The sequence below is a fragment of the Centruroides vittatus genome, unplaced genomic scaffold (genome assembly GCF_030686945.1).
Source record: "Centruroides vittatus isolate TY-2023 unplaced genomic scaffold, ASM3068694v2 scaffold_861, whole genome shotgun sequence".
NCBI lineage: Eukaryota > Metazoa > Arthropoda > Arachnida > Scorpiones > Buthidae > Centruroides > Centruroides vittatus.
In genome coordinates, this window is record NW_027122718.1 from 2679432 (window position 1) to 2694557 (window position 15126).

Below are 15126 nucleotides of genomic sequence, written 5' to 3' on the forward strand. Positions count from 1 at the left end.
CAAAAATAATATTTTTCTGCATGAGCTGTTTTAATGAAATATACAAAAGGTTTTATATGAATTAACATAATTTTTCATGAAACATGTTTTTTATAAAAAATCAAATAATTTGCATATAAAAGATGTAAATTAAAGAAATTGGGTAATCATTTTGTCAAGTATGATTCTAATGAGGAATGAGTTTTACAGTTTCATTGTGACCTGAAATTGTTAATATCATCTTATAGAGAATTGATAATTTCGTCTTATAAAGGCTTAACCACAATACAAACTGAGCCACTAATAACTGAATTTGTTCATAACATCACTGTAACATCAGCACCACAGGACATTACTGCTAAAATTGTTCAGGAGTTCACGGAAAGAACTTCACCTGTGGATGAAGATCATGATAACCAAAGCATTTTTAGCGATAGCAGTGATATTGCAATTATGCACAAACATATGCATTTATTGTCAGAAAATGACAGTGAATAAAATCTTACGTATAACTTACATTACATATTCTGCCCAATTTTTATGTTCATAAATTCTTTACATTTTTTTGTTTTTAAAATGAAATTTATGTTCCTATAATTCATTTTTATTTATATGAATGTATATGAAATAAAATTTGATAAAACAAAAAAAAAAAAAAAGAAAGATTTTAACAAGATTTTTCATAATGATTATTACATTATTTTCATTGATTTCTTAGGCCCATAACAATCTTCTAATTTTCCATACATACAGTATAACCTACGAATAGCAGACACCATCGGGATCAACAAGTTTGTTCATTATTCATTGGTACATGCCAAAGGCCATATTGTATTTTAACCTGGTTGTTATAAAGTGAAGAATATGATGGATTACGAAAACATCAAATTTGCATTTGGAATATGAAAATACCAAAAAACATATGTAGAATAAATAATTAAAATATATATACAGTATATTATGTATTTTTTCAGCTGTAAAAATCACATTTTAATTTAAATCTAAATGGGGAAATAGATTGTATAGGATATTTTAATTGAATGGAACATAAAAATTACAAAAAAATGTAAACGTTGATTAATTATTAATTCATCAAAAATGACCTGAGCGAAAGTAATGAAAAAGAAAAATGAAACTGTTATTATGAACGGAAGGGTTTAAGCAATGATGTTTGAATATTACGTTATGAAAGCGATTTGCTAGCGATTTGCACTTTAAGGGGTAAGAAATGTATTTGATATTTTTGCATTTATAATGTCATTTATGATCTAAGTGACTAATAAAAATTGATATAGTGATTTGTCTACATTGTAGTTATTGAGAAGGTGTAATCTTTCAAACATTTTTGCTTTTCTCAATAAATGATTTATTAAAAATTACAAAGCTGTTAAGATCATAAATCCAAGAAAACAAAACATCTTCCTACATTTTAAAGTGGTCAGAAAATCACTTTTGTAACGTGATCTTTGAACTTTTATCAAATAAATGCTGTTTTCTTAATCTTAAAACTGTTTCTTTTTCATTACTACTGTACTACAATTCTTGTTGAATGAATGAATAATTTCGGAAAAGTTTATGATCTCTCTTAGTATGATAAGTTTAAGTCCAACAATAAGACAGAATTTTAATAACATTAATATGTATGATGATAATTGGTGATTGACAACTTAATGAGATTAGTCTTCTGTAACAGATAATGAATGTTGTTCAGCTTTTTACAACCTGCCCTCCTGTCTTATTTTTGTTTTTAGCCATTCTTTATTTGGTGCCTACGATCAAAATTTTTTTTCTGAAATAGTATTGGAATTTATTCTTTGTTTTACTTTTAAAATATTTCATACATAATTAATTATTTCAGAATATCGAAGGCGGGACTAAGATAGGTTATGGATGATGGCATCCATTATTTAGAGTGTCTGCTATTTAGAGGTGAATATAATAGATGTCCTATTTGAAGGGTCTGGGGATTGTAAAAATGTATGTTAAGTAGAGGTTCCAATATTTGGGAGTGTTCATTAATGGAGGTTTCACTGTACAATGTATTTTTTTACATGAAATTTTTGGGAATCAATCTGTCATGTAAAAACAGAATTAGGTGTATATACAAAACTAGTTAATAAACAAAAATTTTTGCAATATGTGTTCAGAATGATATCTGTAATTTGTTTTAAAAGAGAAGAATAATTTGAATATCTGTAAATTGATAAGAGTAAAACAATGGTATTGTAAGGATGGCTGTTTAATGTCCCTTTTAATGTTGTTGTGTTAACATACTCTTAAGACATGAGGGTATACGGCACAAGGAACATCCAAAGGAAGGAAACACTGTCAGGCTCCTTCTGGTCAGTTCTGCCTGATATAAGTGACTAAAGCATAGGAAGAATATGATTCAGAGATGTGAATTAATTCACGACTTCAAAACTAAATTACTTTATTTACACAAAATAAGCATAGAAAACTGATAAAATTAACATATAAAAATTTAAAATTCTACCAAAGCTGCAATGACAAAAAGTATTAAACTCATAATTTGCAATAATTACAAAAGAAGAGGAACTACAATATTGCACTAGTAAGCAAAGCTAAAGAATCATGTCTGAGAATGATCTTGATTTTCAGAGCTAATATAGCCAAAAATGAGTGCAATTGATCAAAAAGAGCCCCAAAACTGTCTCTGATCTTGTTTTTAAAGGGCTAACAGCCAAAAGAAATTTACTCTGGAGCATTGAATGAATGGGTCTGTTTTTGATCTGACCTACTCTAAAATCCTGTAGGTCCAAATCTAGACATTTTCATATTTTATCAATACTGACTTGAATGACTACCAACAGAAAAGTTCTGTATGGTGAATAAATTTATCAGAGGATATTTTTGACATTTTTCATTAAGAAAGATCTCTTTAATTAACAGATGTATTGTATTTTATTTCTTTCTCTCTATTTTACAAAAGTTTATTATTACAGGTGCACATACACTATAAATTTATGTGGGGTTTCATTTTCCACATTCCCAAAACAAAATGTAAATGATTAACTTCAGTTAACAAGATCTGTAATGAACAACAAATGCACAAACTTCAATTATAAATCAAGGGAAAAATTTAATTATTTCCGGTATTTATATTAAATTTTCTTAAACTTCACTGCAACATCAGAGATTGACAATGCAATGCATGCCCTACAGGAGAGTGCCTCTCCCAAGACTCCAAAGTATTTCTATACCATTATATGATAATATGGAATAAAAATGTAGAACAATATTAATATTGTTCTTTATTTTACCTTAATTGGAAGTAGAAATTTTATAGAATTTTTATTTACTTTTAAAAGTATAAAGATAAATATTTATTAAGATGAAATATGTATTAATAGATGATCAACTGATAAAGAAATTTTAAGAATTTTGAAATTTTTCTTGCCATGTTTTGCAGATTGACTGGCATGCCACACATAATCAGGAGACCAGCATGCTGGTTAAGCTGCTGCTAAAAATAAAATTAATCAGATCTAACAAATCTAGTTGTTACATGTTAAATAAAACATTCTTCTGAGTACAATAACATAACATTTTAATTTGACTGACTTAAAATCTGGAAGAAAGTTATTGTTTACAGGAGAATAAAAAAAATCAAGGTTTATTGATGTTAGCAGTAGAAGTTGTTGTTAGTCAGTGTAGGCTGCACTGACAATCTACCCTGACCTTAAAAATAACACCGTCCTCTTAAATTTCACAAGTGGATGTTAATAGGTATAAGTTGAGATAATTTACAGGAGTTTCTGAAATTTAATATTTTTATTTTTTTGTTTCTGAATCAAATCACAATAAAATAAACATAAAAAAGCACTTTCTGAATTTAAGAAGACAAAATGAAGAACTTAAACATGTGATCATAGTTTTGATGTAATGCTGAAAGTTACACAGTTTTAGAATAAAAACTTGTTTGTTTTTTTAATGGGCTCTCTAGAGAGGGATGTATAACCTCGCTTAAACTGGCATGCCAGTTTTTATCATATGGAAATATCTAATTTCATAGTCTTCCTGATAGACTGACATGCCAGACAATCAGCAAAAATATGGTATAAATAAGTCTGTTTCTTTCTTTGTGCGTATAATAATAAAAATTTTGCATGTCAATGGAAATGCAGTTTGTCTGATTTTGCGATTGTAAGCTTTGAGCATTTTAAAAGTAAATGTAGTTTGGCATGTATTTTCAATCTCTTAATTTACTGTTGTTATTTCAATTTTGATTTTTATAGTTTTTATAAATAAAGCATAGTTAGTATTTATTTTATACATTTAGATAAGAATAATTTGTTCTGTTAATTATGAAATAATATTTTGATAAATGCTGCTCAATAGTATCATTCTGAATTCAATGAAACAAACTTTTACATTCAAATAATAATTATTTGTTTATTATCTATATTTGATAATTTGTATTTTTCATTGAAAAGTTTAAATGCATCATGTACACTTATATCATGTTGAAAATTGATAAGCAACTTGCTTTATGTTAGTAATTATTGTTAAATTTTAAAATATATCTAAGATATTTGGAAATGTTATTCTTTTTTTGATTGAATGACTTTTTTATGCACATATTTCATTGTATTTTTTGATATTATTTTAATGTTGCTATTCACTAAATAAGCCATCACAAATGAATGATTTATAAGAATCAAAGATCATGTCAAGGAATTATAGCTAAGCATTTCTTTGTCAAAATTATTGATTTTTATAAAAAAAAAAAAAAAAATGAAGAATACCAATAACAGCATTTTGTGATATTTATTTAATTTTTATGTTTTGATCTTTGTATTCTATGTGTATAATGTCTTACATCTAATTTTACTGTATATTTAATAAAAAATGATGTTCAAAAGATTTTGTAAAGAAATTATATTTTGAAAATGTAATTAATACAGTTGTGCATTTTTTATTTTACAGGTTTGTATGGATACATTATGTGCTTTGGTTTTACAACTTGGTAAAAAATATCAAATTTTTATCCCAATGGTTTGTAAAGTAATAACTAAACACAAAATTGTTCACCAACGTTACGACGTGCTCACTTGTAGAATAATTAAGGTAATTATTTTATGCATTATTAAATTAAAGTGATAAATTTAATTAACTAAATTGATACTTTTGCTTCTTGATAATCAGTTAAAGATGAGATATGCTGAAAAATGATTGGTTTTTTAAATAGATCTAAATGTGATTTAAGAGGGCAACATCAGTTACTGCCAGTATTAAAATTATTTTATAATTAGATTACAATCACTCTAAAATAGCATGATTAAAAATTATTTGACATTTTTCAGTGTGCTTTAGTTTAAATTATTTTATGATATTTGAAATTATAAAACTATTAATTAAAGTTGTGTATTAAAATTGTGAAAGTTTGATCCACCACTAACTTTACTGACCATCTGGTCAGCCCTGCAGTTTTATTGTTTTACTATATGCAGGTGTGCTGTGTGTGGAGGTAGAACCAACATTGATGTGTCTTAATCATTTTTCAGTAAACATCTAAGTCAAGCACAGTCAAATTTTCTTTGTCCAATTGTTCTCAGAGAACAGTATATCTGTTTGTGTCTGTCAACATATGCACTATTATTCTGATAAATGCAAATAGTTCAAATCATTAATGATTGAAAAAATTTACAGTCATATTACAGCAGTTTTGAATATTAAACAGTAACTATTGTTTTTTACTTAATTATTTATATGAAACATGAATTCAACAAAAAGATTTTTAGAACTTTCTAATATAAATCTTTTCCTTCTAAAGTCCTGTAACAAAAATTTTTTGAATAAAAAATTTTTAACAAATGTTTTCAACCTTGACCAAGGTCTTCCACAGGTTTTTAAATTAACAAAATTCCAAATTGGAATGTGCAGAACAAATTTTTCAAAATGTTATTTTTAAAAATTGGAATAAAAACTTAGTCTGATAAGTGAGCTGATCTCCAAAATGCCATGTTAATAAGACAATTGTTTCAAACAGATCATATTAGGGCCTAGAAGTCTTGAAAATATACAAGGCTTGACTGAAAAATGAATTAATTTTAAGGACAGAAAAACAGTCTCATATGCATGGCAGTACTTTTACGAAAAATGGGGGAAGGTCAACATAAATTAATTTTTATTAATCGGTGTTAAGTTATATCTTAAATTTTTATATGTATGTTAAATTTTATATTTACCACTGTTTAATTTTTGTCGTTATATAGTATTATATTTTTGTTCCAATTTTTAAGAATAATATTTTGAAAAATTTGTTCTGTGCATTCCAATTTGGAATTTTGTTAATTTAAAGACCTGAGGCATACCTTGGTCAAGGTTGAAAGTGTTTGTCAAAAGTTTTTTTTATAAAAAAAAGATTTTTATTACTGGACTTTAAAAGTTGTTTACAGTGAGTTTAATAAAATTAAGATATTTATAATTACTTCAGAATAAACAAATAAATATTTGGATTAGCTGATTTGGTAAGAGCATCAGTCTACTGCTGTGGAATGTGTCTGAGTCTGGATTAGCTTAAATTTCATGGATCAGGTTGGTTTTGATATGTTAGGCCATTGAAATTTATAAAGTGAACCTCTTATTATTTCACTTTCAGAATCTTTTGTTATATAATTATCTGAGTTTTTTTGTAATTTATAAAATAACTTGTAAAAAATTTAGATCTATACAAAACTGAAAGATATGTCACTGCTCTACTTGCATTTCCTAAAATATTTTATTAATTATGTTGCATTAATTTTTTATAAAACTCATCTATACCCTCAAAATTAAGCTTTGTGCCATTTTATAATAGTTAAAAATGTAAAAAGTTTTTAAAATAAAATATGATAACAGATGACACCACCAAAATTTTAAATGTTGCAGGGAAAGTTGAGCAACTCATTGGTTGATTTGTATTAGAAATGATTTTTACGTGCTATTCTGTCATTAAGAAATTGTTTTATTTTTGTATTTCACTAATTCATTGTAAGTTTTTCTTGGTGTAACTTTTTTAGTCTAAAGGCTTGCTTTATTTATTATTTTTTTTTAATTGATTTAATTATTAACCATTTCAGCTTCTTGATATGCTAATTCTTGCACTTATTTTTTTCTATTTTATCATATATTTTTTTATTTTATTTGAAAAATAATTCTCTTATATCAAACTATTTGGTTCATCTAATTATTAATTAAAATCTTAAATTTGTCTCCAATTGTTTTAACTGTATATTTAATATGAAAATTGTTTTTCTAATCTTGGATTTTTGGAAAGAAAACTATTATAAGTAGGAAGATAAAAGTTCAAACTATTTGTTAATGAAGCCAAACATAATTTATTAGAAATGTTAGTGAAGAGTGCAGTTAGCATTAGATGTGCTTTTTACTTTAGTTGTGTGTAATTAATTGAAGCTGGCTGAACAGTAGACTGAAAACATTCCTAATAAAGTATTTTTTGCTTCCTTAATAAGCCATTTGAGTTTTTTTAATTTAAATATGGTGCCAAGTTTGTTTATTCTGAAGTAAGTAGGTACACAAAGCACATACAAATAATTAGTTTGAATAGAATATATGAATTTAAAATGTAATGGAAAGAAAACATTAAACATCACATGGATATATGAAAGAAGTTTTGTTGTTTAGGAAAGTTTTAGTTTACTCAGCTTATTTCTGAGAAATACATTTCTCAGAAATAATTTTGTCAGAAAAAAACTAAAACTGATATGTTCATGACAGCAATGACAATTAATATAAATTAGAATTGTTTTTTATTTTCTATAATTATATCAACATCTCAAGAACCTGATGTATTAATAATCAACCAAGCATCAGCCAAATTATTATGCTACAAATAATAATTAGAAATTAGATGTAAATGTTAGGTGCCATCTTGTAACAAAAGTAGTAACTATAATTTAATTTTAGCATAATATTGCCTGATTAATTTGGCTGATATTTGTTTGATTTTTTTCTATAATTGCTAAGGAGGAGAAAAATTATGATGAAATTAGTCTCAAAAGTGTTTAAAAGTAAAGATTTTATTTATTTTTTATTGGTGTTGTAAAATACTAATTTATTTATTATTATAGGGTTTTAAACAATACAGTATAATTATTAAATTATTGATATTTATTAATAAGTATTAATTTTGGAAATTTGTTTATAATTTCAAAATATATTTACTTAGGGAACAACAGTTGCTGAAGAGGAAGATGATCCTCTCATGCATGTTAAACGTCATGGAAGATCTAGAATACATGATCCTGATGGTAGTTCAGTTTCTGGTGATGGAACAGGTACAATCAAAAAGTTACAAGTTAGTTCTGCTAATTTACAGAGGGTAAGAAACTTTTCAGAATTTTAAATAAAATTGCAGTTAAAATTATATGCTATTCCAATTATGTATGTTTAGTTTAATAATTATATGAAAGAATACAAATAACCTAAGATAAAAATTTTTAATAGAATTAATTTTTTTTAATTTAAAGAATTAAATAAATAATACTACAGTTTTAAAACCTTGATTTAACAGACTAATTCTGGCTAAGGGTGTCAGTTATATAATAAAGTTGGTTTTCCAAATGTGTGTGTAAAAAAAATTGGCAAGTTAGTTAGTTTATCTGTGTTTACTTATGTAGATATGTTTGTGTAATTAAAACTAAGCATGTATGAGAAGTTTAATTTCACAGAAAAGTTTTTTGTACGTATTATTTCTTATGTACTCACTGTAGTTCTGAGACTGCAATAAACAAGTATATGTTCTAAATTGAAATAAACAAACAAACATTGTTTGGAAAATACACTTTGTGAACAGTGACTCTTGGATTTGAAAAAAACCTGTTAATTTAATTTTAAAATTAACAGGATGTTTATTTTTACATAACACACACAGAGCATAAAATTTTTCCCATTAAATCTATTAAATCAAAGTTTTACTGTACTTTCAAATCAATTTATTTACAATAGAATTTCAAAAAAGCATCACTTTTGATAGGTATGATTTATTCTAAACTGAATTAATTAATATGAAAAAATCATAATTTTGTTTACTTTTATGTTAAGAAATAGTTTTAATGTAAATTTTAATGAGTTTTATATTATAATATATATTCCTTAGGCTTGGGGTGCTACAAGAAGAGTGTCAAAAGATGACTGGTTAGAATGGTTAAGACGCTTAAGTATTGAATTACTGAAAGAATCTCCTTCTCCTGCTCTTCGTTCTTGTTGGGCATTGGCACAATCTTACAATCAATTGCCCAGGTAATTTTAAATCGGAAATTAGATGTAGAAATATGTAATTTGCCTAAACTTGTATCTACTTTTGTTATTCTGAAATTATGTAATATTTTCATTTCATTTTATTATTTTATTATGTTACTGTTTTATTAGTTTAATATAATGTTTTAATTTTTAAACAAAAATTTTAAAATGAAACAAAATCTAACTTTAAATCAGTTACAAGTTATTTAAATTTATTATATTGTAAGTTGAAATTTGTTTCTAGTTAACTATTCAGTCTGATTAAGATATATGAAATATCTTGGTAAATGTTTATACAAAATAAATACAATAGACTTTTTGAATTGTTTAGTGGTGTTTTTTGTTTGTTTGATTCAAAGAAAAAAATTCTATTATTTTAAACGTCTAATTTATAATTCATTTAATTTTCAGTATAAACATAAATAAATACAAATTATAATTTATTAGCAAGAATATGCAGTTGTACATGCTATTATTTATTTTAAACTTGAGATGTAATCATCATCATAATTATATTTCTTTGTAATGAATTTATAAAAAAATTTTCTAATATACTAAGTTGATTTTTTTCTGTTTTGTAAATTCCTTACAACTTAAAAATTATTTTGATAGGGTGTAGTAATAAATATTATTACCTATGAATAAACAATTGATTTTTTTTTTTTTTTGGTTTTTAAAATTACACATTTATTTAAACTATAAAAATAAAATACAATATAATTTTTATTCACTACTAATAACCACTCTCCTAGAGATTAAATAAGGAATATGAATTTGTAACTAAGGAATATGAACTTCAGCAAATTATTCAAATTTTTTTTGTTTCTGTGATGTAAATTAAAATGTCTTATTTTAGATTTTTTTTTTTATTAATTTTTAAATTGATTATATATTTATATGTTTATTTTAAAATTTGAATGAAAATTAAATATATACTATGTAATTTACATCTTGCTTAAATTTTTTAAACTAATATTTTTATTTGTAACAATTTTTTGTAACTAATTAGTATTAATTATGAAATGTTTTATTCTCATATTTAAAAAATTCCTTTAATGCTAATAGGATGTTGTAAACATTTGCATTGCTTTATTTTTAAGAAAAAGATAGTTATATTTTAATACATTATTTAACTTCATTTATTTATTTATTTTAATATTTATTCACAGAGATCTTTTCAATGCTGCATTTTTATCCTGTTGGACAGAGTTAAATGAACAACAACAAGAAGAATTAATTCAATGTTTGGAACAAGCTCTTACTACTCAAGATATTCCTGAAATTACCCAAACACTTCTGAATCTTGCAGAATTTATGGAGCATTGTGAAAAGGTAGCATTTTATAATATATTATTGTAGAAACTGTTCTTTGAAAGTAGAATTTTTAATTATTTGAACTTTTTCAGAAAAAGAATTAAAAGAAATTACCATAAATAAATTTTTATATTGAATAACTATTTCAAATATAAAAAGAGGTCTAAAGTAAATTAAAATGTTAAGATATTAATTTATTATAATAAATAATAATTAACTAGAGAAATTTAAAGAAACAACTTATTAAACAATAAATTAAATAAATTGTAGTAAAAATAAATAATTATTTACTTAGTTACATTAAAAAAAGAGATTGCTTTACAAAAATATAATTTAATAATAATAATCAAGTTAAAAATACTTATATATAAATTAATCTTTGTTTCTTATAAGATGTAAATTTATGATGACCTATTATATTAAAACATAAATGATATTTTTTAAGGTAAATCCAGTTACTACCAAGTCTAATTAAAAACGTTGGAAATTCAAGTAATTAATGTTATTTCCAGATTAAATAAATAAATATATAAATATATTCTTACATGCAAATGTGAAGTGGAAAGTTCTGTAAGAAAAAATTATAGGAAAGAGAAATAATACTGAAAGTCATCAAATTGATTACAGCAATGAGTGTAGCTCAAATACTTTAAAAACAGTAAAGAAAATAAACAAAAAGAAAAAATTTTAGTACTAGTGAAAAGAATAATAGTTTTTTTAATATAATAAGGAATGAAAACAGGCATAAAATCAAAGCTCAAGAAGATATACCAAATCAGAGAAGACAAAGAAAAAATTAAACTGAAGAACATTAGAACAAAAAGAAATTACCTCACAAACTACAAGGAATACCAATACAACACCGTAGTATCATGATCTAATCCATCACCAGGTTACTTCTCTTGAAAACTAATGTTTTCAATTTTCTCCTAAGATCTAATTGGGTATAATATTGATTCAAAATGGAACAGTCCAAAAAACAAGATGTAATTCAAATTTGAAAGTACCAATCAGATGTGTATAGATAGTTGACATAATTAAATTATAAATATTTATCAAAATGTGCTTGCAATGCATTTTTCTTTAAAATTAATGCAGCATCCATGTTAATCAGATTTAAAGATTTTAAGTGCTTCGAATTATGTAAGTTCAGTATCAATAGCACATCTTATCATAGAGACCTGATTTAATTTTTCTATAACATTGTTGTCCAATGCATATATGGATAAGAATCTGTCATAGATCAAAAGATCTCCAATTTTATCCATGAAACATGGATAGAACTGAGGATCTTTTGATCTATTGTAGATGTTATAGCAACGATGTTATAACAAAATTAGATCATAAGATATCCATTCAGTTTGATAAGCCTCATATCTCTACCAACTGGTTATTTAAGATAATTATTAAATTAATTTATTAGAGGCAAGAAGTCTACAACTATATACAAGAAATGTTGTTACCGTGCTTGGCAAGTGCATTTTGATAAATATTTATGATTTAATAACATCATTTTTTTTTCTTTCTTTCTTTCTTTCGAAGACACAATGTAGTGACGTAAACTTAAAAAACACTGGGCGAATTTTCCATCCTTTTTTATTCGGTTGGTTAAAAGGATGAAAAATTCGCCCAGTGTTTTTTAAGTTTACGTCACTACATTGTGTCTTCGAAAGAAAGAAAGAAAGAAAATACAAAACACGGTTTCCTCAAGATAGAACTTAATAACATCAACCATCTGTACACATTTGATTGGTACCTTTGAATTTGAATTTTATCTTGTTCTTTGGACTGTTCCATTTCGAACCGATATGATACCCGATGAAGATCTTAGGAGATCAAAAACATTAATTTTCAAGAGAAGTAATCTGGTGCTGGACTAGATCAAAGTTGTGTGGTGTTGTATTAGAACAAAAAGAGCTTGACTTATGTAATAGTGAAATACAGAGATGAAATATATTTTTATTATAATATAGTATATAATGTTGTTATCAGAAATCAAAATATATAATAACACAAAAAATAGCATATTTGTACTTGTAATGTTCTGCAGACATAACATGTGTAATTTAGAATAATTATATCATAGCATAACTACACCTCTGATATAGTAAGAAAGTCGTGTAATATGTTTTTTCTATGATATCCGAAACTATTTTTTAACCTGTATAACATTGGCATGTCAATCATAACTTGTATCATGACATTATAATATATTAAACATATATGCAAACATTCTTCAGAAATGTGGATAATGAGTTCTACAGTAAAGAACTGTGGATATGTATTGAAATCCACAATTACTGGAAATCGATGTTTAAATATGTAAATGCGTTATTTCACATTGATATTGATATATATTGAAGCATATTGAAACAATTTGTACATTTTTCAAAATTACTTACATTTAAGGTAAGTAATTTTGAAATTTAATTTATCTATATGGTACTAATAAATGTAAGGTGTCATCATCATTTCTAGTTTGTGGAACATTGAGGGTATATTGTTATGTGCATCAGTCAAAATATTTAATGTATTTCTGTTCATTAAATTAATTAGTTTTTATTAGTGATATAATATTGTGAAGCTTATTAACAAACACTGATTTTACTTTATTTAATGTAGTCTGAAGAGGACATATGCTTTGTAATTAAGCTGAAACATGTTATGAAAGTTAAATGATTTATCTTTAGGTGTGATGAGAATATAAGAATTTGATATGTTGGATTTTTTTTTACTGTTTTTAGCTAATAAATGCAAACATTTCAATGTGAAACTATAACATATAAGGTTACGTAATTCTAAATTACTAAATGTCTAAAAAGGATTTTGTTGGGTCTCCAATGATATAATTGGTAATGCACTTGCTTGGTTTACAAGAGTTTGAAATTTAAGTTTTGCTGTAAGTCAATCTTTTCTTCAAACTTCTCAAAATTATTAATCTCTAATAAACAGTTTCAAATAATTAAATACAGTCAAACCTGTTTTTGTGCGGTCTTTTTCTGTGAGATTTGTTTTGTGCGATTTTTTTTGGTGCGGTATATGAAAATTTCAATCAAATTGGAACATAATTGACTCCTGTAAAATTTTTAAAAACTCTATTGGTTGTTTTCTATGACATCAGCAGGTTTTTTCATTTTATATTCAGAAAAATTTTTTTCTCATACGTTTATTTCGATTCCCTCTTATTTTAATAGCATAAAAACCATAAATATTATGTTATATTTGAACAGATGTGGTAAGTTAGCTCCCCTCCAGCTTTAGACTGCAGGTGTGAAATTTCATGCCTTGTTAAATGAAATAACACTTCCTGCAGCTATATTTATCAAATAAAATCATTATTTAATGATTATTTTTAACTTTTTAATGTTAGATTTGTATTTAAGTGGAAATAATTAATTAATATAAAAATTAAAATTCTTAGAGGATTTTTTTCCCCATTAGGTGTTGCAGAAAAAGGCCCAAGGAGTTAAAAAAGCAATTCCTAGTTATTTCGTACGGTTTCGAGTTATTTTCTACGTGAGACTTTTTTTATGCGGTCCCTATTCACCACATAAAAAAAATATATTTTTAATTGTGTTGCGAAAACTATTTTTTATAGCCACTCGTGAAGTTTTGCGCGATTTTTTTTAATGCATTTTCTTTTATGCGGTCCCTATCCCCCACACAAAAACAGGTTTGACTGTATTATGTATGATGGCACTTCTTTATATCTATACCAAATATCATTAATTAAAAAATAGCAAACATTTAACTTTTGAACAATTTTATGATTTTGGTGATAATTTGAAATTTGTCATTATTGGTAATTTAACGATTTAATAAATTAGTCAATTGATACATACTACATACAATTAGTTCAAATTTATCTGTGATAAGAAAATGTCAAGATTTTTAGTATACTTCTACATTTGTAATATAGATAGTGATAAAAAATTACATATTATATAAATAATTCAAATATTTTATGATTTAAATATTAATATACTTAATAATAATAATTGTTAATAGGGGCCTCTTCCACTTGATACTACATTATTAGGAGAGAGAGCAATGAAGTGTCGTGCTTATGCAAAAGCATTACATTATAAAGAAGACGAATTTCATGGTGGGCCAACAACAGAAGTTTTAGAAGCTTTAATTAGGTATAATGCTAATCTTGTGTTAAAAATTTAATTCTATGTTTTATATTTATAGGGTTTTATAATATACTATAGAACCTTTCAAATATTGTTTTTCCTTCTTTGATTATTATAACATTGTTTTTCTTATCTTAATAATGATAGACCATAACTGATATTGAGTTTCATTAATGATTTATTTTAGCATAAACAACAAATTACAACAACCAGAAGCTGCAGCAGGAGTATTGGAATATGCCATGAAAAATCATGGAGCAGATCTTGTAAGTAAAAAAGTTTGAAATTACACTTAATTTCAAAAGAATATAATATATTTTAATAGTGATAAGATGAATTTATGGTGCTTTTATATTCATGTCCATTAGTTACCTACATTATGTAAGATGTAAATTCATAAACAGAATTATGTTTTCATTTTAATTGAATGAAT

At 25.2% G+C, this 15126-nt stretch overlaps 1 protein-coding gene across 1 annotated transcript in view; it reads left to right on the forward strand.

The window, feature by feature from the left end:
- LOC136989972 (serine/threonine-protein kinase mTOR-like) overlaps positions 1–15126 on the forward strand; it is a 136275-nt gene that overhangs the window by 66637 nt on the left and 54512 nt on the right. The window contains 6 exon segments of the mRNA XM_067288283.1: positions 4927–5067; positions 8171–8323; positions 9101–9243; positions 10413–10575; positions 14566–14699; positions 14881–14959. Of these exon segments, the coding sequence (XP_067144384.1) occupies positions 4927–5067; positions 8171–8323; positions 9101–9243; positions 10413–10575; positions 14566–14699; positions 14881–14959 (813 nt within the window).